This window comes from Bufo bufo, chromosome 2 (assembly GCF_905171765.1).
Source record: "Bufo bufo chromosome 2, aBufBuf1.1, whole genome shotgun sequence".
In the NCBI taxonomy this organism is placed as follows: domain Eukaryota; kingdom Metazoa; phylum Chordata; class Amphibia; order Anura; family Bufonidae; genus Bufo; species Bufo bufo.
In genome coordinates this window covers 769,100,178-769,127,522 of record NC_053390.1, presented here as the reverse complement: position 1 = coordinate 769,127,522, position 27,345 = coordinate 769,100,178, and the positions used below count along the sequence as shown (strand labels likewise).

Here is a 27,345-nt window from a genome sequence, read left to right as displayed (position 1 = left end):
CGAATACCTCCGGGTGAAGAGACCACTCGCCGGGGTCGACGGTGGTGCGACTGAGGAAGTCCGCCGCCCAATTGTCCACCCCTGGAATAAAAATTGCAGATAGGGCCGGGACGTGGGCTTCCGCCCAACGGAGAATGCTGGTGACCTCCCGCATCGCTGCAGCGCTGCGAGTGCCCCCCTGGTGGTTTATGTACGCCACGGCCGTGGCGTTGTCTGATTGTACACGAACTGGATGACCCTTCAGCAGATGAGTCCAGTGTCGTAGAGACAGAAGGGCCGCTCTCAGTTCCAGGACATTGATCGAGAGTTTGGACTCCGATGGAGACCAAATGCCCTGGACGGATCGGGGAGGAAACACGCCTCCCCAGCCCGAGAGACTGGCATCGGTTGTAACCACCAACCAGTTGAGTGGCAGAAAGGACCTGCCCAGAAGAGGGGACTGTAACCACCAGCGGAGAGATGACCGCACCGGAGGCGACAGATGGAAGGGATGATCCAGAGTCTGCGGCGATTTGTCCCAGGAGGAGAGGATCGCCCGTTGGAGAGGACGGGAGTGAAACTGCGCAAATGGGATCGCCTCGAAGCAGGCAACCATCTGCCCCAATACCCGCATGCAGAAGCGGAAGGACGGTCGACGGTGGAGAAGGAGACCCCGAACCGCCCCACGGAGGATCAGACGTTTCTCCGAGGGAAGACGTACCTCCGCCGCTCCCGTGTCTAAAAGCATTCCCAGGAAGACGAGTTGTCTGGAGGGGGGAAGGGAGGACTTGGGGAAGTTGATGACCCAACCAAACCTCGCCAGAGTCTCTAGAGTGAGATCCACGCTGGCAACCGCTTGAGAAAGGGACGGAGCCTTGATGAGGATATCGTCCAAGTACGGTAGCAGAAAAACACCCCTGGAACGGAGTAAGGCTAAAACCGGGGCCAGGACCTTGGTGAACACCCGGGGGGCTGTTGCCAGTCCAAAGGGAAGGGCGACAAATTGGAAGTGGAGGTCCCCCACGGCGAATCGAAGGAAGCGATGGTGACACTGGGCTACCGGAACATGGAGGTAGGCATCCTGTATATCGATGGAAGACATGAAATCTCCCTGCTCCAGGGAAGCCACCGCGGAGCGGAGGGACTCCATCCGAAACCGTCGAAGGAGGAGAAAACGGTTGAGCTTTTTGAGGTCCAAAATGGGCCGCACCGAACCTCCCTTCTTGGGAACTACAAAGAGGTTCGAGTAGAACCCTTGGAATCTTTCCTCTAGAGGAACGGGGGTAATCACCCCCCTGTCCAGTAAAGCTTGAACGGCCGCGGAGAACGCGGCCGCGTCTTTCGGGTCTCGCGTGGGGCGGGAGCGAAAGAACCGATCCGGAGGGAAGGATGCAAATTCGATTTTGTATCCGGAGGACACAATTTCGAGGGCCCAGGCGTCGGAGACGTGAGCCATCCAGACGTCCTTGAAAAGGAGGAGCCGGCCCCCCACCCGGGTGGGTGGGGGCGCGCCTTCAGGCAGAGGACTGTTTTGCTGCGGGTGTGCGGGCAGCCTGCGGCTTGCGCCAGGAGGGCTGCGCCCGAAAAAACGGCTTCCTACGCTTGTCCTGGGGAGGAGCCGAAGCGGCAGCTGTGGTGGGAGCCCCAGAGGCCCTGCGGGAGGACCGAAAACGAGACGCACCAGGGCGTCCGCGGGGGGCGCCCCTGGCTTGGGGTTGAGGAAGATGGGTGCTTTTACCACCCGTGGCCTCTGAAATAAGTTCGTCTAAGCGGACCCCGAAAAGGCGGGAACCCGCAAACGGTAGCCCCGCCAAGGAACGTTTGGAGGCAGCGTCCGCTTTCCAGACCTTCAGCCAGAGCTCCCTCCTGACGGCAACTGCCAGGGCGGAGGAGCGCGCAATAAGGGCTCCCGCATCAAGGGAGGCCTCACAGACAAAATTCCCGGCCCGAATAATAAGCTGGGCCAAGGAACGTAGGTCCTGGATGGGGATGTCCGAGTCCAACTCCTGTTCCAGCTGCGTACCCCAAGCAGAGATTGCTTTCCCTGCCCAAGCAGAGGCAAAAACCGGTCTGAGGGCAGAACCGGAGGCAGCAAAAATGCCCTTGGACAGGGTCTCCATGCGACGGTCCTCCGCTGACTGAAGAGAGGACCCGTCGGGAACAGGGATGGCCGTGTTCTTTGACAGCCGGGCCACAGGGGGGTCTACCTTGGGTGGGGAAGACCAGGTGGCCACGACATCGGCTGGAAAAGGATAGCAAATGTCCAGCTTCTTTGGGTTGACAAAACGGGCGTCCGGGCGAGCCCAAGCCTTAGACACCACGGAGGAGAAATCAGAGTGGATTGGAAAGACTTTTGAGGCCTGCCTGGGTCTGATAAAGGAGACGCTAGCTGCGTCCGAGCTAGGGGGGTCATCCTGCACCTTAAAGGTGTCACGTATATCAGAGATGAGTTGACCCATCGCTGAGGCTAGCTTGGACGGCAGGGCCGAGTCCATTTCCAAATCTGAAGCCGCCAATTCACCTTCAGAGAGCGAATCCTTTGGAGAGGAGAGGCTCGTCTGGGTGCGCACGCGTGGCGGGGAGAGGGAGGCATCCGAGGAGGAGGCTCGCTCTACTCTAATACGCTTCTGAGAGTGCCTAGCTCGGGAGGGGTCACTAGGAGAAGATGAACCCGCTGCAGCGGCAGAAGCAGTGGACCCGGAGGGCGCGACAGTCAGAGTGGCGTCCTGCGGGGTAGGTGGCCTGTCTATTAGGCGGCCCACGACATGAGTGAGGCTTTCCACGGCCTGGGACAGGGATCTAGCCCAGTCAGGCGGGTCAGAGGAAGCAGGGAGCGACACAGCGGGCGACTGAGGCTGCGGTGGAGCTCGGCATGCAGTACAGTGCGGATCAGACTGCCCCCGGGGAAAGGGTTCCCTACAAGCGGTACAGGCATGGTACCATGGCTTGGCGGCTGCAGAAGGGTCTGACATGGTGGAAAGATGTTGCACTTTAAAGCAACAGTACTGTGGCACGGAGGGGGTTAAACAGTCCTACCAGACCCGATGATACAAGCGGCAGCTGTAAGGGGAACAGACTGAGGAGGCTGTGGAGGAGAGGCAGCAGCACGGAGCTGAAAGGCTTCAGGATCGCACGGCAGAGAGATGAACCCGGAAGTAGCGGAGCGCAGCAGCACGGAGCTGAATGTGTAAGGAAGCTCCGCCCCCCCTCTGCCGCGCTGAAGCCGAAGCAGAGCCGCGCGCGCGCGGCAAAATGATTTTAACCCCCAAGGATGTTGAAGTGCCGGCCATGACATGGCGCCGTTCATGCCAGGAAAACGGCTCCCACCGCGCCTAGATGTAGCAGACGGCTTGCATGTCTGCAGCCGTCCCCTGTAAGGCAGCGTTCTAGGACTTGCCCAGATAGACTGCCCTCCAACTATGCCCGGTAACGTCCCGATATGCGGGGGGGGGGGGGGGGGGGGGCGGGGGGGGGTTGTCCGTAGCAGTGGTCATGTAACAGTGGCCATGTTGGTAGCAGCGGTGGGAGGGAGGAAGGGGAGGCTGGAGCAGCCACTCTCACCATACGCTGTCTTCGCCCTCAGTCCATCCAGCGGGGTCGCCCCTTCAGCTCCTGGCACCGCGGTGGCAGGAAGCCGGGGGAGGGACTTGGCGTGCGGGCGACCCTGAGCTGGCGGGACGCAGGGGAGCGAGGCTGCCCTGGTCCACCTTGTCTTCTGTGGGGGAGGCGGCAGTGCGGAATTACCGGCACTGGCGCAACTCAACCCCGGGAGAAACAGAGGGGTCTAATGCGCCTCTGTTGTCCCTGTAGGTAGAAAAAAACCGAGTTAAAAACAACAAATACGTAAAAAATAAAAATCATAGGATAACAACCCTGCATAAGCAGGGGGTGTCTTGCCTCCTTGGACACTAAGCAAAAACTGGCAGTCTCTTCTCCAGGCTGAAGGGTATAGCTGATGGAGGAGGGGCTTACAGCTTTCGCTTAGTGTCACGCCTCCTAGGGAGCAGAGCTATACCCATGGTTTCCTGTGTCCCCCAAGGAATATGGGCGAGAAAATAAAATAAAAAGAAGAGCACCGCAGCCTCTTCGATCAAGTCACTGGTGGTGGTACCAACAACTCTGAACAGCCAACGTGTGCACATATATTAGGACTTTCTAAAAAACCTGCAGATCTGCTGTTTGCTGGTAACTTACAAAATCCCTTGTTCGCATATCATCCTTGCCCAAAAGTAACTATGATACTCTGGTGGAAGTATCGGCGCTAGGACGGCCATCCTAGCGCCGATACTTCCACCAGAGTATCATAGTTACTTTCAGGCAGGGATATTACGCGAACAAGGTCTCCTAGGTATGGGTCCTGACGAAGTACTAACAATAAGAGCACAGAAATGCGTTGAGCCACGTGTATTTGATCTTATCCTAAAACCTGGGATTGATCCACTGTACTGGCCATACTAAATGCCAGACTTTAAGCAACATTGAGACTAGGGCTGAAACGATTACTCGATTTAAATCGAGTAATTCGACACAATAAAATTTGATGCAAATTATTTGCATGGAGGATTGGTTTGTGACATGTGACCATGGAGCGGGAGTAAAGCGCTTGCTATTACTTACCGCTCCGTGGTCACCCACCAGCCCACACCGTGCTTCACTTTCTTCCCGACACATCGTCGGGTCATAGTGCGCGCTTACGTGCACTATGACCCGATGCTGTGTGACGTCAGTGCAGCGCGCAGAGAAGATGGAGGAGCTGTGGAGCAGGTAAGTACTGTCGCTGGGGACATGGCTAGGAGGGGGAGATGGTGGCACTGGGGGGTAGTTGGTGGCGCAAGCTGGTGGCAATGGGGTGAGGAAGAGCTGATGGCACTGGGCGGAACTGATGCACTTGGGCTGATCGCACAGGGGGGGAACGAAGGGTGTTGGGGACTGGTGGCAGGGGGTCTGATGAGTTTTTATAAAGGAAAACAGTCTATTAATTCATTTTTTCTTATTAGATTACTCAATTGTAAAAAATAATCAATAGAATACTCGATTACTTAAATAATCGTTTACAGCAGCCCTAATTGAGACTTATAGTTGCGAATCCTAGGGAGGTTACTAGTTAAATTCTCTGGGATAATTGTCTAAAGGCATACCAGTGGCTCCTGCGAGCTGCCTTCAGACATTCTGTTCAGCTAGAGGAGGGTCTGAGCCGTATGTCAGTGGGCTCTGACATACTTTTTAGTTCAGAAACATTCACTGTGTGGCGATTTATTACTTCATCTAGCCACACAGTGTATGCTCCTCTTGAAGCCTGTTTTTTACATATATGAAATTTGGGGCAACCCACCTGTAAGTTTTAAACCAGTAATAAAGTTTATTTATTTTATTTTAACGCTCCTATCAGGTTTAGGTTAACTTGACAATTGTGTAAGGGACGTATACAACTATACTAGCATTCCGTTAGAGACCAGTGTGTGACAGTAACTTACAGGGCTGACATGTACGTTTACTATTTGCATAGATATCCATTCTTATTTTCTACAGCATATTCCTTGAACATACCCATCAAATGCAGAGTCTGAAATATCTGTCTGTGTAAGATCCAGGTGTTCCAAATTGGGGCAAAACTCAAGCATCTGACGAATCTATAAAGGCAATACAACAATTATAGACTGCGCTTAAGCTACTGACCCATACCCCCGCCTGTGTAAATATGCGTACCATCTTACTGCTAGCTGCTGAACTGTACGCAAGGACAAGCGTTTTCACCGACTGACCAACATGGGGGAGAATATATTGGATTAAACCATGCAGTAACTCCTTTTCTTGCTGTGCCACAATTACAGAAGAAGAATAACCCTCATCATCTTCAGGTTCCTCTGTAAAAGTAAGGAACACATGATGAACAACGGTCATGAGAAACCTGTCTGCAGTACAGGGTTAAAGGGGTTTTTTGGAAATATTTTAATTCTTATTCCTCAGAATAGGTCATCAGTATCTGATCAGTGGGGGCCCGACACTCCGGACCCCCACTGATCAGCTGTTTGAGAAGGCTCTCGCAGTAGCACAGCAGCCTTTTCTCAACTCACCAAGCACAGCACTGTACATTGTATAGCGCTATGCCTTTTATTGCAGCTCAGTCCCATTCACTTCAATGGGACACACACAGGCGTTCAACAAGCCAGTTCCTTACCAGACTCATCGATGTCTGCATCTTCATCCCACTCCTGGTATGCACGACTCTCATCCTTTCTACTGGCGATCCAGTCCTCATTTGGCTCAGTGTCAAGGTGAGAAGCTGCACCGTTGTACCAGTTCCCTATAATAAGACACTTATCACAACGCGAAAAGGAAATAAGCCAGCAAATCAGGGCACAGTAAATATGCTGCAACGTACAGTGCCGTCTGTGCCACGCACATGGGCAAAAACACCACAGGTGTCTGCTACAGGACGCATCTTATGTACCTATTCAACCTGCTCAGAAGCTAAATGCAGTCAGACAACATACACTGGATGTTACAGAGTAGCAGTGACAGAACCTGATCTACTACATACATATTACTACATATGGTGAGATGGCTGTGCCATGGCTACTGCCAGGGAGATGAGCAGCTGCCAGCATCACTAGCAGTACTCCTCTTTTATGGGAACAAAGAATTGGGCGCAGAAATGTAATACGCTCGAGAAGTGCTGCCACCAGAACACTGGATCGTCAGTCAATGTCATGAAAATTGACGGGCTGAGCTGGCATTTGTCTAATGGGCATGGACAGCCTTAGACTAACACACTGTGAAAGACAGGAAAGGGAAGACTGAAAGAACGGCGGGTTTTACCCAGGTCTCTACATACCTGCAAAACAGATGAGGTGAAACAGCTTGGATATTACAACAAAGAAGCTACACAATAGTCATTTCCAAAGCCAAAGCATTAGTGCAATAAAATGCAATCTACCTGCAGACACCCGCCGCGGTTTACGAGCTTTGTCAGCACTAAAACCACGTTAAAGGGAACCCGTCACCGGGATTTTGTGCATAGAGCTGAGGACATGGGTTGCTAGATGCCCACTAGCACATCAGATACACCCAGTCCCCATAGCTCTGTGTGCTTTTAATGTGTAAAAAAGACAATTTGATACATGTGCAAATTAACCTGAGAAGAGTCCTGTATGTGAGATGAGTCAGGGACAGGACTCATCTCAGGTTAATTTGCATATGTATCAAATCGTTTTTTGACACAATAAAAGCACACAGAGCTATGGGGACTGGGTATTGCGGATGTGCTAGCGGCCATCTAGCAACCCAGTCCTCAGCTCTATACTCAAAATCCCGGTGACAGGTTCCCTTTAAGAGGCCATTCGTGAAACAGATTTAAAATCTGCACGGAAGAATGGCAGAGCAGATACCCATGCAGTTTTTTGCCTTGGAATAGGTGACGAAATCCACGTGGAAGGAAGAAAAGAGAAAAAAAAAAAAAAAAAAACCTGAACAAGCCCTAAAGCTCCAAACCTGGACGGTTGCTTTAGGTAGATTTGGTAAAGAGTATGAGATGTGAAGTGTGGCAACCCCTCAACACAGATGTGACTCACCTCTGGCCCACAGCACGGGATACAGATGTCTCCAGAGAGATCCAGCCTTGGCCAGCTGGGCCCATTTACTGTTCACTTGACTACAGCAACACAGCTCCTGCGGATTAAGGTAACTAAAAATTTTCAGCATTACCTCCGGAGGAAGATGACAAATGGATGTTGTGCTCGGCTGAGCAGCTGCCTCTGCAAGAAGAAGACCTCGTAAATAACGGAGAATGTACTGCTCCACTGACGTTATATCCTGTAGCTCTATGCTGTAATATACAACTACTTATGTATCCGAGTATAGCAGCTTACAACGCGGAAAGGGAATCTACCACCACCAGTGCCCTCTAGCTTACACGCACCCTATCCCAGACATGCTTTTGTGTGCCTTTTTAAGATCTTTATTGCCCCTGAAAACCATCTTTAAATTGGTATGCAAATAAGCAGAAAAGGGGCAGTATTCATAATGGAGTCCAGCCACTCCCTTCTGAGTCCGTGCCCCTGCTCCTCCACTCTTGCGCCTTTAAGGTCTGAGCTGTCTCGTCATCAACTGCGCTGCGCAGCCTTTCGGCGCTGCCTATAGAAGGGCCCAGTAGTATAATGAATCTCAGCGGGCGTTTCTTTTTCTCAATTCATTTGCTTTTATTCCATAGATGGATAAATTCAAGGATGCGTTTCGGCCCGTCCAGCCTTCATCAGCTCAGTATTATAATACATCTCACACACTTATATAACAGAGTTAGTCCTACACGTGTAGTGACGTCAGACGCCAAGAGGTGGAACCCAGGCGCACGTCAATCAATCATGTGACGTATATAGACAATCATGGGAAGCACGGTGGCTCAGTGGTTAGCACTGTTAGGACAACATCTGCATGGAGTTTATATTGGGCTTTTGTGGATTTCCTCCGGGTTCACCTGTTTCCTCCCACACTCCACAGACATACCGATAGGGAACTTAAGACTGTGAGCCCCATTGTGGACAGTTAGATGCCAATTGTGTAGAATGAAATGGCCGCCACTGCTCTCTTTAGTTGTTTGGCGGTGCACGTGTCAGCGGGCAGGCATCCCAGTAGTACAGCTGTAAAGGAAGGACCGGCACTCGCTGGCGAGTGCCGGTCCTTCCTTTACAGTTAGATGCTAATGTCTGTAAAGCGCTGCGGAATATAGTAGTGCTATATAAGTGCATAAAATAAATATAACAAACAAAACATATCAAAAGTAAATCACAAAATAAAATCAAAAAATTAACAATACCGACAATACTGCTAATTCAGAATTCAGTGGTTCATCGCAGGTTTCCCGTCTGCATTTGATGTATAGAAGGGCCCAGAAGTGCGCCTGCCTGAGCAGTTGCTTGATGACATTGTGAAAGGAGGAGCGGGGCTCTGACTCAGATGGGAGTGGCTCGGCTCTAGTTCGGGGCAATAAAGAACTAAAAAGGAACACAAAAGTATGTCTGGGAGGGGGTGTATGTGGGTGATAGGGCACAAGGAACAGTTTAAAACGTGTATTGGTGGTGACAGAGCCCCCTTTAAGGTTTGGAACGACACGCAGACATCTCATAACATGACAGCAGCTTGTTACAGTCCCTGCCCGCAGGGATACGTGCATGCCAGATGAATGCCCGTTATTCAGCTGCCAGTGAGGTAGGCACAGTCTGGGAGGAACACTAACTCAACCGCAGTTTCACAATGTTCCATAAACACATTGAGCAATGCTGTTGCTAAATTCAGGATTTTACTAACCGGAGGTCATGTGTAGGACAGAAAGATTTCTTTCAGTTTCGAAAAAAGCCGACAACAAGGTAGAAGGAGGGAACCGCAGAGAAGAGACACATGAGAGTTTAACATTGTGTGGTGGTGCTCTTGGGTCCATACTGTGCTATTCCACAACCAGAAAGCACCAGCTGTAATGTACGCGCCAAAATTATTCCTAATAGCTACACCACAGAAAATGTACATATTGGGCACACATTACACACACCCTGTGGTATGCCGGTGGCAGGCCTTACCCTCCTCTGACTTTTCATCCACAGAATACTTGAGCACCTTGAGCTCTTCAGCCTCAGTCCAGAGACTAAGCCCTCGGAGAAGTTCTGTGGGGTCTTTCTGGGAGCAGTGCTGGGCGATCACCATCTTTTTAATGTCCTTGAGCTCATCATAAGTGAAGTATTCCATCAACATGGGCTGAAAAACCTAAGAGAAGGCTCCTTTAGTCTACAGACATACACCTCATGCTCAAAAACCAGGGTCCACAAGTGACTGGTAACAAGGCTTGTCAAAGGGACCATTAGTGTACAGGACCCTCACACCAGGCTGCAGACCACCACTCACTCACCTCCTCCTCCTCCTTCATGTGAGGAATGAAGTCGCTGGTGAAAGCCTCCAACCTCTCCTTCAGCTGCTGCGCATAATTCAGCTGCTCGTATTCATCCTGAGAGCACAGAAAAAAGACCCAATGACACCTTATCTGCGGCCCATAAACTGTTAAATCTGTCAGCGCAGCAAAACTTTTACAATAGACGAGAGCTGTCTGCAGGCATACGGGTCATCGTGAGGAAATCTCTTCCAGGACGGGGGTGTCACAACCTCTGCACAATCTCAGACTTCCTCAAAATGTTCTAGTAACGACATTAACCCCTCACTGAAAATATGGGGGGGAATGTCATTTAATTATAGTGCATTAAAAGGATCACATGACTTTCCATCCTTCACCTGACGTTGGGGGAAAACATGAATCAAACAGGTTAAATTAATCGTGTCCCATCCTATCCTTTGGGAAGAGACCCGCAGCTGCTTACCACCTTCCCCTCCAATTCCATATTTCTTTAAGGCCTCATGCACACGACCGTATGTATTTTGCGGTCCCCAAAAAATACGGATGACATCCATGTGCATTCCGTATTTTGTGGAACAGAACAGCTGGCCGCTGATAGAACAGTCCTATCCTTGTCCGTAATGCGGACAATAACAGGACATGTTCTATTTTTTGCGGAACAAAAATACGGACATATTAACCCGGAATGCACACGGAGTAACTTCCGTTTTTCTTTTGCGGACCCATTGAAATGAATCGTTCCGTATACAGTGTGCAAAAAAAATTTAAAATACGGAACAGACACGGAAAGAAAATAGGTTCGTGTGCACGAGTCCTTAGCCAAAGGATCAACTACTGCTGATGTGAAAGCATGGATCTCCCTCTAGTGCAGGGCTCAGCAACCTCTGGCACTCCAGCTGCTGTGAAACTACAACTCCCAGCATGCAAACATGCTCAGCTGTTCTCACAACTCCCATAGAAGTGAATGGAGCACTCTGGGAGTTGTAGATTCAGAACATCTGGAGTGCCGGAGGTTGCTGATCCCTGCTCTAGTGTTTGAGAAATTACTGGGAGTCGCAGTAGCGCCGTGGCCTTCTCACAGCTTAGCCTAGGCCATGTGACATCACTTTCATCAGTCACAGAGCCTAGCTGCAGCTCACCCCTATTGAAGTGCATGGGGCTAAGCATGATATCAAGCACAGCCGCTATCCAATGGACGACGTTGTGCTTGGTGGGCAGAGAGACGGCTGCGGCACTACTGCGAGCACCAATGCCTTCTCAAACAGCTAATGATGACCTGGATAATCAAAAGAAAATCTCAGAAAACCCCTTTATTGGAAAATCTGATGCATTTGAATGTAGGGTCAGTCATGTGTGTGGCTCCTGCTACACTGACAGTCTATGGGATAGGTGAGATAGCGGAGCACTTTTACGCACACGTGTGTATATGTAGCCTGATGTTAGGGTACTTTCACACTAGCGTTTTTCTTTTCCGGCACTGAGTTCCGTCACAGGGGCTCTATACCGGAAAAGAACTGATCAGTTTTATCCGAATGCATTCTGAATGGAGAGCAATCCGTTCAGGATGTCTTCATATCTCCGTCCAAAATTCCGGAACACTTGCCGGAATGCTGGAATCTGCATTTTTTCCCATTGAAATGTATTAATGTTGGATCCAGCCCCGAGTGTTCCGGCAAAACTGATGTGGCATTGCAGTTGCTCAGACAGCAAAAAATGCGAAAAAAATATAAAAATGACGGATCCGTTTTTCCGGAAGGACCGGAAAGACGGATCCGGCATTTCAATGCATTTGTCATACGGATCAGGATCCTGATCCGTCTGACAAATGCCATCAGTTTGCATACGTTTTGACGGATCCAGCAGGCAGTTCCGGCGACGGAACTGCCTGCCGGAACCCTCTGCCGTAAGTGTAAAAAGTACCCATAGAGTCACACACACTGCTTACATCAGTTTATTGCGGCCAGATGTCAGTATATGGTCTCTACACATGACGGCCAACCAGGTTGCTGCTTTCATTTTCCAAAGGGCCTCTGAATATAGATGGAAGCGAGCTGCCCATCTATTAAAGGGGTTGACCCCTTTAACTGGTTGGACATTCGTTTGAAAAGCCGCATGTAATATAACCTGCGGTCACACCGGAAGTGGCCTTCTATATAAAAGTGAATCGTCTTCATGACACACTCCCCTCTGCTGTGCTGTACATCCCGCAGACACGCCGTGGGAAGCTTACCTTCACGTTTTTCAGCCCCTTTTCAAAGAGGACGAGCATCTCGGAGAGCTTATTGTCGGAGTGCACGTTGTACACGGTCTGGCTGCGTTGCTGTAACAGGCCGATGATGCACTCGTTCTCAATCTGCTCGTGCATTTTGAACTCCTTGAAGGTCTCGTACAGCGACTGCAGCAGAGCCCGGAAGTCATTGTTGTTAGAGAAGTTGGTCTTGGAGAGCTGCGAGAGACACAAGACATTAGAAATGAGGCTGGAAATTCACATCAGCATGTAAAAGACGAAGATATAAAAAAATAAATTGTACCAGAAAATGATAACTACATAAATGACCGATAATAGGAATCTCAGTGTGAATATCTGAATACATTTGGGAGGAAACGTGACTATAACCTACGGCCCAAATAAACGTTCTCCCGGTTTCTATTAGAAGGGCCAAGTCACCCTGAACAAGCAGTCTGATGAAAGTCCCATGGCTGATTGCATCAGCTTCACCTTCACTAGAGATGACAGCAGAATTAATCCCCGACTTAGGCTTCATGCACACGACCGTATGTATTTTGTGGTCTGCAAAAAACACAGATGACATCCGTGTGCATTCCGTATTTCACGGAACGGAACAGCTGGCCCCTAATAGAACAGTTCTATAGTTGTCCGTAATGTGGACAATAATAGGACATGTTCAATTTTTTTGCAGAACGGAAATACGGAAACGGAACGCACACGGAGTAACTTCCGTTTTTTTTGCGGACCCATTGAAGTGAATGGTTCCACCACATACGGTCCACACAAAAAAACAAAATGGAACGGACATGGAAAGAAAATAAGTTCGTGTGCAAAAGGCCTTAGGGTCCAGCTACACAGCAACCATGGTCGTGCCACAGCTGTCGAGCCCAAGGATCGCAGTGTAGCGGTGCCAGCACAGAAATAAATGGGTCACAGTGCGACCTACACTTGTGCAACCACCGCGATCCTAGAACTGCAAAAAAGTCTCCACTGCTGGACTTATTGCGATTCTGAGGTCGTGGCAAACGCGCGAGTCGCACTGTGGCCCCATTCATTTCTACGCTGCGATGACCAAGATCTCTGTGAAGCCAGATGCTCAGGTTTAGGTGGCTGTAGATAGCTTGTGGTGAACTGTGGGGTCAAAAGTGGACAACTTAGGGCTCTTTCACACCTGCGTTCTTGTCTTCCGGCATAGAGTTCCGTCGTCGGGGCTCTATGCCGGAAGAATCCTGATCAGGATTATCCTAATGCATTCTGAATGGAGAGAAATCCGTTCAGGATGCATCAGGATGTCTTCAGTTCCGGAACGGAACGTTTTTTGGCCGGAGAAAATACCGCAGCATGCTGCGCTTTTTGCTCCGGCCAAAAATCCGGAACACTTGCCGCAAGGCCGGATCCGGAATTAATGCCCATTGAAAGGCATTGATCCGGACTTAAGCTAAACGTCGTTTCGGCGCATTGCCGGAGCCGACATTTAGCTTTTTCAGAGTGGTTACCATGGCTGCCGGGACGCTAAAGTCCTGGCAGCCATGGTAAAGTGTAGTGGGGAGCGGGGGAGCAGTGTACTTACCGTCCGTGCGGCTCCCCGGGCGCTTCAGAGTGACGTCAGGGCGCCCCAAGCGCATGGATCATGTGATCACATGGATCACGTCATCCATGCGCATGGGGCGCTCTGACGTCACTCTGGAGCGCCCCGGGAGCCGCACGGACGGTAAGTATGCTGCTCCCCCGCTCCCCACTACTACTATGGCAACCAGGACTTTAATAGCGTCCTGGGTGCCATAGTAACACTGAACGCATTTGGAAGACGGTTCCGTCTTCAAATGCTTTCAGTACACTTACGTTTTTCCGGATCCGGCGTGTAATTCCGGCAAGTGGAGTACACGCCGGATCCGGACAACGCAAGTGTGAAAGAGGCCTTAGGCTACTTTCACACTTGCATTTTTCTTTTCCGGCATAGAGTTCCGTCCTAGGGGCTCTATACCGGAAAAGAACTGATCAGGCATATCCCCATGCATTCTGAATGGAGAGTAATCCGTTCAGATGCATCAGGATGTCTTCAGTTCAGTCGTTTTGACTGATCAGGCAAAAGATAAAACCGTAGCAAGCTATGGTTTTATCTCCGGCTAAAAAAACTGAAGACTTGCCTGAATGCTGGATCCGGCATTTTTTCCCATAGGAATATATTAGTGCCGGATCCGGCATTCAGAATGCCGCCCCGTCCTTCCGGTATGCGCACACTGAAAAAAAGGTGAAAAAATAAATGCTGGATCCGTTTTTGGATGGATCCGGCATTTCAATGCATTTTTTCGACTGATCAGGCATTTTAAGACTGATCAGGATCCTGATCAGTCTTAAATAATGCCATCAGTTAGCATACATTTTGCCTGATCCGGCAGGCAGTTCCGGCGACGGAACTGCTTGCCGGATCTCTCTGCCGCAAGTGTGAAAGTAGCCTTAGCAATAAATCCAGACAAGTCTGATCAATGTCCAGATGGAAAATAGCAGAGAGGAAGCATTTGTCCATCAGACCCTCAAGTCAGCGGCAGTGTAGAAATTCTGGCCCAGATTTACCAAGGTGTCTGCACAGAAAATCTGTCTAAAAAGTGGCACAATTTGGCACATCTATGGTCTCGAAACTTTTTTTTGGACACGCTCAACGTGCTAACGTTTCTCTGTGAGCCTAAAATGTGCCATTTTGAGCCAAATTTCACCACATTTCTGGTGTAAAAATCTGTCTGAAAGTAAGCCAACCAATAGCTGGTATAGAGTCAGAGAAAAGAGTCTATCCCTGTGCCCGTGATGAATCTCTAAACTGCTTTGCTAAGCTTACTCCATCTTCAGGATTGATAAATCTGGACCTGTAGGTTGCTGCTGCAGTAAGCTACCTCCCCGCCAGAGGCAAGGCTATGGGGACGGGACTATGGAGACATTTTGCCTGAGGTGTTGCAACAAAAGTACCAGGGATTTCGTTTTGCGGCAGGCGTCTGGAAACTAAAGGGCAGATATTTTATCATTAACAAGCGGAAAGTGATGATTTTGCCGGCAGATTTCTGATTAGAGGAGGGGATGTGGAGGCATCTAACCATAATCTTTCAGAAATACTTCTCCAACCAGAAAACACACAATATATCGCTCGCTGTTCGATCGACATACACTAACACATGCATCAATCATTTCTCAAATTCAAACAATTAAATAAATTCTAAAGATAATTGCTACATCTAATAGGCCCTTAACCCATAACGCCGTATATACGCAGCGTTATGGGCCCGCGGGTGTATGGAGCGGGCCTCTGCAGTGACCCTGCTCTATACGTGCGATACAGCCGGCAGCCCGCCGCACTGACAGGGAGTGGCGATTGCCACGCCCCCATCATTTAACGTGGATCGTGGCATCTGTGAGTGAAGGCAGAGGGATGCTTCTGAAGCAATCCAGGCCTGCCATTGCCTTCTCCATGCACGAGGCACAGCTCAGAATGGAGGGAGTAAAAACCCTATTCACCCTAATAGATCTCTATTAGGGTGAATAGGAGAGGGGATCAAAAGATCCCATGTACGAGGACCCTATAGGGGCTAATAGTTATATATAAAAAAAAAAATAAAAAAAAGTGAATTTTTTTTTTAAAACCTTAATATATTAAAAGTTTTAATCACCTTTGTCAATTTTACAAATAAAAATAAAATACATAAACAATAAAAAAAGAAACATATTGGGTATAGCCGTGTCCGAAAATGACAACTATTAAAATTAAAAAAAATTAAAAACACGCAATTTGCCTTTTTTTTTTGTCATTTTGTCCCCCCCCAAAATAATAATTGAATAACGGTGATCAAAATGTTGTATATACTACAAAAATTGGATCAAAAACGACAGTTCGTTACGCAAAAAATAAGCCCTTATACAGCGCTGTAGACTGAAATCTAAAAATAAGTTATGGCTGTCAGAATATAGCGATGCAAAGAAAATTTTGATTTTTCTAAAGGTTTTTTTATTTTTTTTTAAAGTAGTAAAGCAAAAAAACTGTTCCAGCTTGGTATCGCAGCATTCGTATTGAGCCGTAGGATAAGAACGTCAGGTCATTTTTAGTGCATAGTGAACGCTGAGACGTCAAAACCCCAAAAACCTTGTTGGAATTCTGTTTTTATTTTTTCAATTTTGCCACACAAAGATTCCCCCCCCCCCCCCCCCCCTGTTTTCTAATACAAGACATGGTAAATTAAATGGTGGCATTAAAAAATGCATCTTGTCCTGCCAAAAATAAGCCCTCCTACAGCTATGTGAATGGAAAAATAAAAAAAGTTATAGCTTTTGGAACATGAGGAGGAAAAATCAAAAATCATGTAAAAATCAAAATAGGTCTGGTCTTTAAGGGGTTAAAGGAGCTACTTGAGAAACCTTGGCGCGGTGCTCGGGCTCAGACACATACTAGGATATGTTGGCTAATCTCTCCATTTTAACATCAGTTTGAGGGTCTAGTAAGATCGCAGAGTGCCCCCCAGCTGATCGGCGGGAGTGTGGAGTGCCAGATCCCCGCTGATCAGCAAATGATGGGCCCGTCATGAGGATAGGCCAGCTCTTAAAAAAGGCTGGACAACCGCTCTAAGTCAGAAACGTGTCGACCTGTCCGGGTGCATTCCACAAATGCTCTGTCTGTGGCACGTGCAGAGGGGTCAGGTCACAGATATAATGGGGGGTCTAACGTTCGGTGCACAATGCGTTCCGGCAGAAGGCGCCAACAGTGGCACTAGAAGAAGTATAGAATAGAGTAGTAAAGTAGATTGTGCAGTATACATTTTTTAGGGTGCATTGGTTACTGCCCCCACTCACCTGAAGCCAGGGGTGCATTTTCTGCCTGGCTCCTGGATTACCAGCCTGATAAAGGCCCCATGGGGCGCGGCTATTTTTATTTTTCTAAGTGGATTTCCAAAAAGTGCTTAGTCAAGCAGGTGACAAGTTGCATAAGTGAAGCTAATGCAATCTACTGGAACAGCCAGACGTATCCGAGCATGAAGGCATGGACAGCCATAAAGAACAGGTCCTAACCTCGCCGCTTACGCAATGGAAAGATTAATGGGTCACGTAACAAACGTTTAGCAAAATAACTTTCTTATCTTCTCAATAATAAAAGTCACAAACTCCATCATCGCAACTAACACAAGAAGGGACAGAAAAATCCCTGGAGAGGGTGACGGAACAGCGGAGAGGACGGCGTCACCCTGTTTCTGCACCTGACCAGTGGGGTACTGGTTCACTGCTCTCAGAGGGGGTCCCAGCCATCAGACCCCCACCAATCTAACTTTCACATTTAGAATACCCATTTAATTAAATGGCAGAAATACCCATTATAAACAATGGAAGGCGATTTTGCCGTGGCCACCGAGTGCTTTTTGGGGCAGTGCCTTGGGTGCATGTGTTTATCCAACGCCAATAATCGGCCATGCTCAAAAAACCTTCTGGATAGCTCCGCATGGACAGCGCTAAAGTATCCAGGACAAAAATGGGAGACCCCTCTTTGGGTGTCAGCCGGATTATTGGGGGGAGGGGGTGGGCGCTATTTAAACGTATGCACCATGAGCTTTCCTGGAGACACAGTATGAAAGAGCCCAAGTGTGCTGCACAGACAGTACGTGTGCGGGGACACGCCAGATCCGGAGGACTGTGGACCTACTAATAACACGTCAGACGACGCACCATAAACTCAGAGGTGTGAACAGGCCTTTATAGAGACAATTAAGGGATTACAGGACGATTATAGCTCTGGTTCTTCCTTTAAAAAGTTAATAAAACATAAAGCTGCTAAGTAAGCGGAAACCTTCACCAGAGCTGGACACACCTGGAAGAAGAGAGAACATACAGCACAGCTCCTTAAAGGGGTTCTGTCACCTCTTGTTACCCTATAGAGCTGCGGACATGCACGGCTAGATCGCCGCTAGCATGTCCGCAATATACCGGTCCCATATCTCTGAGTGGTTTTATATATATATATATATATGTAAATCAGCCTGGTAAGGAGCCCAAGGGGCTGCACTAAATGTTCTGGAGCCCAGCCATGCCCCCCTGTGAAGGAGCCCAGCACCGCCTGTATCCACGAATCTCCTCCTTGCTCACAAAGTCAGATCGCCGTAACCTCCCGATGCGCGAGCTTACGCATGCGCAGGGCCGGCATAGTGTTCCTTCCCTCTGCTGGCATCAGCCTCAGGGAAGGAACTGCGCACCGCGAGATTACGGCGATCTGACGTTGTGAGCAAGGAGGAGATCCGTGGATACAGGCGGTGCTGGGCTCCTTCACAAGGGAGCGTGGCTGGGCTCCAGAACGGAGCCAAATTGCAATCAGCTGTAATTTGTGGAGAAACCTGTCAGTAAGTGCTCAATGTCCATGACAACTTTATCTCACTGTGATTTTGTAGTAAAAAGATCAGAGAGGCACCGAGCATTATCAATCATTAGCGCAGCTTGGTTCTGTTTCACGCAGCGGATTACCTGCACGGCATCTGCTCGTGTGAAAGAGCCCTTAGGGGGCTAGAACCTGGGATCTTTTGATTCCTTGTCCTATTCATCCTAGTAGAGATCTATTAAGGTGAACAGGATTTTCACACTGTCCCTGCTGAGCCGTGTCTCGTACACAGCACAGCAGGGAGCTTATCATGGCAGCCATGGTAAACAATCAGAGCCCCACGATTTCACTGTGGGGGCTCCGATCAGAAGACACAAGGAGTGGCATCCCTCTGCTTTGCCTCACAGATGCCATGATCGCCGTTCCCAGTCATTGCAGCCGAGTGCCTGCTGTATTATACAGCCAGCACCTGTCACGTATGGTATTGTGACGTACTGGATAGATATAAAGCTAGTATATGCCACCAATGTCAGATAGGTGTGGGTCCCACCTCTGGGACCCGCTCCCATCTCCAGAACAGGCCCCCCGAAAGTAAATAAGAGCTCACCACATAAGCACCCTGCATTCCAGAGCTCCAGACTAAAAAAATTACATAGGAGCCATTGGCTCCTAAACTGAAAAATTTAGGACCAAATAAAATTTCTAGTCGGCAAAATTTAAATACATATATAATTATGATATAAAACATATAAACATAGAAAGTGTCCGCAGATAAGAACCATTTGGCCCATCTAGTCTGCCCAATAAAAAAATTGCCTCATTCACACTTCAGTGTTTTGGTCAGTGATTGTGAGCCAAAACCAGGATTGGAGCCTCCACAGACTTCAGCCTCATGACCACGTCCGTGAAACACGGACCGTGTGATACCGGCCTGGATTTCTCCTGAGTTCAGGAGCGCACGGCGTCATTGGTTGCTATGACGCTGTGCGCTTCCTGCTGCCGCCGCTGTACAGTGATACACTGGTATAGATCATACCAGTATATCCCTGTACTGCGGCGGCAGCAGGAAGCGCACAGCGTCATAGCAACCAATGACGCCGTGCGCTCCTGCACTCAGGAGAAATCCAGGCCGGTATCACACATTCCGTGTTTCACGGACGTGTGCACGAGGCTTTAAGGTAAAGATCTGCTCCTGTTCTGTGTTTAGAGCTGCACCTGGTTTTGGCTCGAAAATCACTGATGGAAATCACTGACTGAACACTGACTGTGTGAATAAGGCCTCATGCACACAACCGTTTTTGCGGTCCGCTAATCGCAATTTGCGGAACGGCACGGACAGTTATTAATATAACCGCCTATTCTTGTCCGCAAAACGTGGACAAGAATAGGACAGGTTTTTTTTTTTTTGCGGAACCACGGAATGGAGCAATGGATGCGGACATCACACGGAGTGCAGTCCACATCTTTTGCGGCCCCAAATAACGTTCCGTGGCTCCATGTAAGGCCTCATGCACACAACCGTTTTTTGGGTTCATATCCGAGCTGCACTTTTTGCGGCTCGGGTGCGAACCCATTCACTTCAATGGGGCCGCAAAAGGTGCGGACAGCACTCCGTGTGCTGTCCACATCCGTTGCTCCGTTCCGAGGCCCCGCAAAAAAAAAAAATATAGCAGGTCCTATTCTTGTCCATTTTGCGGACAAGAATAAGCATGTCTACAATGGGCCGCTCGTTCCGCAAATTGCGGAAGGCACACGGGCGGCTTACGTTTTTTGCAGATCCGCGGTTTGCGGACCGCAAAAAATGGAACGGTCGTGTGCATAAGGTCTAAGTCAATGGGTCCACAACGGAAAAAAAAACTGAACACATACGGAATGTACTCCGTATGTCTTCCGCATCCGTTCCATTTTTGCGGAACCATCTATTGAAAATGTTATGCCCAGCCCAAATTTTTCAATGTAATTACTGTATATGCCATATGGAAAAACGGAATGGAACTGGAAACACTACTGAAAAAAAAAAAAAAAAACACTGAAAAACGGATCTGTTAAAAATGGACCGCAAAACACTGAAAAAGCCATACGGTCGTGTGAACAAGCCTTAAAGCATTACTGTGTCCTGTGTCCCGCATCTCTCTTCTCCTCCTCCTACAGCTGAACCTAAAAGCTTGAACTTTCATCACTGATGAAAACTATTCACATAATTCAGAATTTAGAGTTTATTGGTCCCAATAAACAGTCAAAATATTATTTATTGATCAACTTTTATTAAAGCAGTTCTCTGGACTTTTAATATTGATGACCTCTCATGATCGTGGCTGCTATGTCTATGGCAAAGCAGCAGCGCTCATGAAGAGATACGGGAGGTGGCGGGGCTGCCGGGGATCAGACCCCCGCCGATCTGATATTGATGACCTATTCTGAAGATAGGTCATCAATATTGAAAGCCCAGAGAGAGAACCCCTTTAACTCCTTCTTTGGGGAATTAAAAACTAAAACACAAACCCCTTTCCGTGCCTACCATCACCTATCTGACCTCCCAGCACTGCCGGGGGCGCATAGCATTGTATTGATTTATGATGCTATTTAACTCTTACAGTACTGGAATGTATTCGATGACACTGACATAATGCTGTCAGTGCTAGGTCTCTTGCACACAAACGTATTTTCATTCCGTGTCCGTTCCATTTTTTTGCGGACCGTACACGGAACAATTCCTTTCAATGGGTCCACAAAAAAAGGAAGGTTCTCCATGTGCATTCCGTTTCCGTATTTCCGTTCCGCAAAAAAATAGAACATGTCCTATTATTGTCCGCATTACGGATAAGGATGAGACTGTTCTATTAGGGGCCAGCTGTTCTGTTCTGAAAAATATGGAATGCATACGGACGTCATCCATATTTTTTGTGGATCCGTTTTTTGCAGACCGCAAAATACATACGGTTGTGTGCAAGAGGCCTTATCCGAAACATTTTAGAACTGTAAGGGTTACATAACATCATAAATCAATACGATGCTATGTGACCCCGGCAGTGCTGGGAGGTCAGGACGGGTGTTCTCCATGACACGCGCAGCGAGTTCAATGCATTGGACTCGCTCGTGCGAAAGGGACCTAAAAGGGAATATATAATGAAGGGAAGGTAAGCCCTTGTTTATGGTTTCCTTATGTGTCCTCCTTCCTTCCTCTCTTGTCCTTAGTTCAGCCCTTCTGTGGTATCTGCGGTGCGGGCCTGCCTCCTGTGATCCTGCCTCCGCGAAGGCACAAATCTTCAGAGCAGCGCGGTCTCCGCAAGGAGGAGGCAAGGAAGTGTGCCGTGAAAGGGGGAACAGCACAGGGGCCTCCTGATAATGCACCGGCTACGGCATGCAGCCAGGATGCGGAAGTGTTTAGGAAGGCCGAGTATTGTACTCGCGGGCTGGATGGCAGGGGATTGGCTCTTCTAACAGACGTGCCTAGCGTGGTGCGTCTGCTGAAGGAAGATTTTTTTTTTTTCCTTAAAGCTGCAGCGCGGCAGGGAGACAAGTTGCAAATGGCGATAAGACTTAAAAGTCTTATCGCCATTTGTAAATTCCTGGTCGCCATCTGGACCACTGCATTCACTTCTATGACAGAGCCCCGCCGATCACTCATCCTACTGACAGGCCATGAACTTAAATATTCTGGAAAACCCCTTTAAATGGGTTGTCAGAGAAAATTTCAAATCTTAGACACAATTCTGAATTGTGTACAATAAAAAAATAATATGATGTTCCTTAGCCTACGGTCCCACCCGTGTCATGGTATTCCGGCAGAGAGGGGGATAACCAGACACTGCCGGATCCCTGTTCACTGTAATGGAATCGGTCAGGTTTCCGGCATGGATCAAACCATTCTGTCACAAAAATACCAGTGCGCCGCGGCATCTTCCCGCACAAAGCCGCCATTCATGGCAGGAACAGGATGGATGCTACTATAGTGAATGAGGATCCGGTGGGTCCCGATGGAGTCTGGCTAAGCCACATACGGTAATTCTGGTAGTCTGCTCCCCTGCCGGAATACCATAACCTTACCCCCTTCTCCAGCATGTGACCACTCATGGGCCTCAGGGGGTCTCAGAGGACAGTGACTGGCGGCAGAGGAGCCCCTGACATGTAACATCAGCTATCTGTATAGACTGTACATTATATGGAAGAACGCCACACTAATGTACAGATCATCATATATTATACAGCGCACATAACCTAGGATAACTGGAAATGTTAGAATACATCTTATATACAGTACATCATCATGTACTATATACCATTTACATAATACATGTACATGTGATGACATCTCATTGTATGTGCCGCACATCCTATGTTAGGCTACTTTCACACTGGCGTTTCTGGCCCAAAACGGATCAGTTTTGCCCCAATGCATTCTGACTGGATAAGGATCCGTTCAGAAGGCATCTGTTTGGCTAAGTTTGGTCTCACTAAGATGCTGCTTGCAGCGTTTTGGTGTCCGCCAGACTATGCGGAGCCAAACTGATCCGTCCTGACTTACAATGTAAGTCAATGAGGACAGATCCGTTTTCACTGACACAATATGGTGCAATTGAAAACGGATCCGTCCCCCATTGACTTTCAATATAAGTCAGGACGGATCCGTTTTGACTTACTTTTTTTCGAAAGAAAAATGCAAACGGATCCGTTATTGACGGATACAAGTGTTCGCATTATCGGTGCGGATCCGTCTGTGCAGATACAAGACGGATCCGCACAAAACGCGAGTGTGAAAGTAGCCTTATACATCACCATATACTACTTTACAGAAGATTAATGTACATGTAATAATACATCTTACAGTGTATATAACTCTGCCCAATCCCTCAGGCTGATGTTAAGAGCTGAGACTTTAGCCAATTTATTCCTTTCAGGAACACATCGGAGCCCCCAGCACCACCGTCAAGGTATCTCCCTGTGGCATGGGTTCCTACCACTAGACTACCTGCGGGGTGTGAACACGGTCTGAGAGGTGCTAAGATACAACTTACAGCCAAGCTCCCACATACCTCCATAGTGACATCACTCAGGCAGAGATGATGAGGCTGTAAGCCCCGCCTATAACAGGACATGTGACACAGAATGCTACCAGCAGTACGCAATGGCACATTCTAAACATATCAAGAAAAATAACTGAAATAAAGTGGCCTAAAGGGGAGGAAATGCTCAAAAACCCCAAACACTGTGGCGAGTTTATAACCGGGGGAGCAATTCTTCCACATGTGATCCGTTGCGAATGGCAATCCCCAGCAAAACTGCATACAATGGAGGATGTCGGCAGCGGACCTTACAGCCTCATCATCTCTCCCACTGCCTGAGTGATGTCACTATGGAGGTATGTGGGAGCTTGGCTGTAAGTTGTATCTTAGCACCTCTCAGACTGTGTTCACACCCCGCAGGTAGTCTAGTGGTAGGAACCCATGCCACATGGAGATACCTTGACGGTGGTGCACGGGGGGCTCCGATGTGTTCCTGACAGGAATACATTGGCTAAAGTCTCAGCTCTTAACATCAGCTTGATGGATTAGCCAGTGTTGTCAGTCGTACATTATTGTGGTGCACCTTTTACAGTGATTCGTGTATTTTTATATTCGCATCCACACATTATCCCATCTTGTGTAGGATGCCATTGTGGTACATGTGGTCCGCTGCCGACATCCTCCATTGTATGCAGCTCTGATGGGGATTGCCGTTAGCAACGGATCACATGCAGAGGAATTGCTCCCCCGGTTATAAACACGCCACAGTGTTTGGGGTTTGTGAGCATTTCCTCCCATTTAGGTCACTTTATTTCTGTTATTTTTTGTTTTGTTTTTTACAGTGTATAATATACTATCCATCTTGTGTAATATACCACAATATATTATTATGTATAATTCAAATAGGATGAATGTACATGTAATAAAACAGGTTATGTAATATCACCATGCACATGTAATAACACCTGTACATTATACATCCATCAGCAGATACTACACATGAGAGTACTGGACATGTAATAACATCTGGTATATACTATACATATCCCCACATACTACACGTTATATACATGTACATGTAATAACACACCTGTACATTATCACCTACATGTGATGACATATTGCCCGTGCTGTACATTATGTAATACACTGTATATCCTCTACATAAGATCAGTGGATATAGTATGTGCAGTACATGATCTAGGTCATTACTGTACATACATCACGTAGATCAGCGCCTGGACACCATATGTAATGGACAGGGCCGGATAATGTATCGCACCTACACGGCCGGTCACACTCTGCGGTCTCGGGGATAACGCAGCACATTTACCTTATCGCAGTACCGTCCCACCAGCTGCTTCATCCGCCAGTGCGGCCCGGTGAACACATCCACCTCATCCGGGAAAGGAGCCATTCTCCACTCTCCATACAGCGCAGACGACGACGACAACGGGAATAACCCTCCAGCACTAACAACACCCCCTCAGTACAAGTGCGCCACTATGGCCTACCGCCACTGCGCCTGCGCGCCTCTCTCCCGGCGTCACTCCCAGAACGCTGTCTCTACTGCGCACGCGCCCCTCTCTCTCCCAGACCGCAAGGCTTTTTTTTTTTTTTTTCTGTAGGCGTTCTAGTAAACTTGCGCAATAAAAGCGGGCATGCGCAGAGTGTCTAGGTACTAATGCATGATGGGAATTGTAGTTTATAGAGCTAATTCCACCCATCCGCTCTATCACTATAGCGATGTCTGCGGGCCTCATTTATCAAAACTGTAAGGAACGCTGTCTTAGTTGCCCATAGCAACCAATCAGAGCTCACCTTTAATTTCTTAAAGTTTTCTGGAAAAAATTAAAGCTGAGCTCTCATTGGTTGCTATGGGCAACTAATGCGATTTTCCTGTCAGACAGTTTTGATAAATGAGGCTCAGTGTATCTTTCAACTTCTGAATGATGCCATTGACAGTGGAAAACCGAACATGAATGATAAATATAGATATGTAATATGAAGACGTAATTATCACTATAATCAGTATTAGCTCCCCACGTTTATTACACAGTCCACTGACCCCTTTAGGGCTGCGTCTTTTTGTGTTCATTTGCTATAAGGCTCATGCATACAACTATATGTATTTTGTGGTCCGCAAAAAATACGGATGAAGTCCATGTGACATCCGTATTGCATCCGTTTTTTTTTTTTTTTTCAGATCCATTGTAAGGGCTCAGGCACACGACCGTATGTATTTTGTGGTCCACAAAACACGAATCCGCCCAAAAAAATGATCGACATCCGTATTGCATCCATTTGTAACAATGCCTGTCCTTGTCCTCAAAACGGATACGATTTGGACATGTTCTATCTTTTTTGCGGACATACGAAACAGAATGCACAGGGAGTCATTTCTGTCTTTTTGCGGACACATTAAAGTGAATGGTTCTGCATACGGACCTGTACAAAAATGGAACGGAAACAGACATACAAAAACGGAATGGAGCCATTTCCGTTTTTTTTTTTTTGAGGACCCATTGAATTGAATGGTTCTGCATACAGGTGTGTTTACTGCCTAAATAAAGTACGCTAAAAACTGTTTATTATTTTATATATTAAAAGTCTCCACAAAAATAGGCTTGGTAGGGTGAAAGGGGATATCTCAGACTGATGCTGCTGATCCCTACTAACACTCCTACCACTAGAACTCCCAATTATAAGGAGTATATTGTGTTGGTATAATTCCTCTACCAGCAATGGGGAAAATGGACATCCAGAAATAGTGCACCTGATTGAAACAGTATATAGTGTGACAAGTCTCCTAGTAACTGGGAGAACATGCACAATACATAGTGTCAGGTTGCACTGTAAGGATGAACCAACCCTAAACTGGTGGCTTTCACATAGGAATGAACCACTAGGCTCCTATAATATCAGCGAGAGTCAGTCGCAGTTATGTTTACAGAAATATATTGCTCGACGCGTTTCTCTATCCAACTGATTGTTGGTTCATCAGGAGCAAGTCACTAAGTCCACTGCTACCGCTGAATATCACCCCCTCACACTGGGTGTACAGCAAAGCAACAGAGAACTTAGCAACATCTGACTACAAATATGCTGCACGCCACTGATGTCGTGCGTGCAGCACTCAAGAATAGATCCCCAAGTCCACTGCTGCTGCTAGATATTACCCCCTCACACTGGGTGCAGCAATTAACAGAGAAATCAGGATTGTCTAACTGAGAATATGCTGCACGCCACTGATGTCGTGCGCGCAGCAATGAGCCTCCGGCATATGTGGCCGTGACCCGCGCGTAGCGCGGACTTGTTTAAATGGAGGAAACTCCTCCCATCTGTGAAGCCAACTCACAATGAGTAACCAATCGAGAACAAGACACGTCATCTGACTGCGCACCAATCCTTCCGTCACAGCCAGATGACGCGCGATCCATCATATCGTCAATCCAGGACTAACAAAAGCCTGGCTCCGCCCACCCGTGAGCGTCACTCATAGGGGAGAGGATGAAACGATGACGAATACCTTCTCCCTTCACTGTATTGGTCAATACAACAGGAGGGAGGAATAATGAAAGGTCTGTGACGCACGCTTGAGTTCCACATTGAACGGGGACATTAAAGGTACAACGATACATGGTTATAAAGTCCAAACTCCTTGTAACTACAAAGGAGAATAGAACATATCCCCTATAGTAGGTAACAAGAAGTGACAGACATGGTTGTTGTGGAAAAATTATTGTTCGCCGTATGGTTGCCATCTATCCTATGGAGATGCGCGGATTCGTTCGCATTCGCGTTCGCATCTGCGCAGAGACTTTCGCACGATGGTCTGGTCGTCCCGACCTTTAGCTGATTTGTGCCCGGCCTGGTATTACTGCAGGATACCAGTGTCATG

General features: G+C 48.1%; 1 protein-coding gene across 1 annotated transcript in view; it reads right to left on the bottom strand.

Annotated features, from left to right (window-relative positions):
• FBXL5 (F-box and leucine rich repeat protein 5) overlaps positions 1-24,983 on the bottom strand; it is a 35,557-nt gene extending 10,574 nt beyond the window's left edge. Inside the window, exons 1-8 of the mRNA XM_040419084.1 lie at positions 24,778-24,983; positions 12,105-12,320; positions 9,875-9,970; positions 9,549-9,732; positions 7,551-7,733; positions 6,158-6,283; positions 5,686-5,843; positions 5,527-5,609 (exon numbers count right to left, since the gene is read on the bottom strand). Coding sequence (XP_040275018.1) covers positions 5,527-5,609; positions 5,686-5,843; positions 6,158-6,283; positions 7,551-7,733; positions 9,549-9,732; positions 9,875-9,970; positions 12,105-12,320; positions 24,778-24,861 — 1,130 coding nt within the window. The 5' untranslated portion in view covers positions 24,862-24,983. The remainder of the gene's footprint in view (positions 1-5,526; positions 5,610-5,685; positions 5,844-6,157; positions 6,284-7,550; positions 7,734-9,548; positions 9,733-9,874; positions 9,971-12,104; positions 12,321-24,777) is intronic.
• Between the last annotated feature and the right edge of the window lie 2,362 nt (positions 24,984-27,345).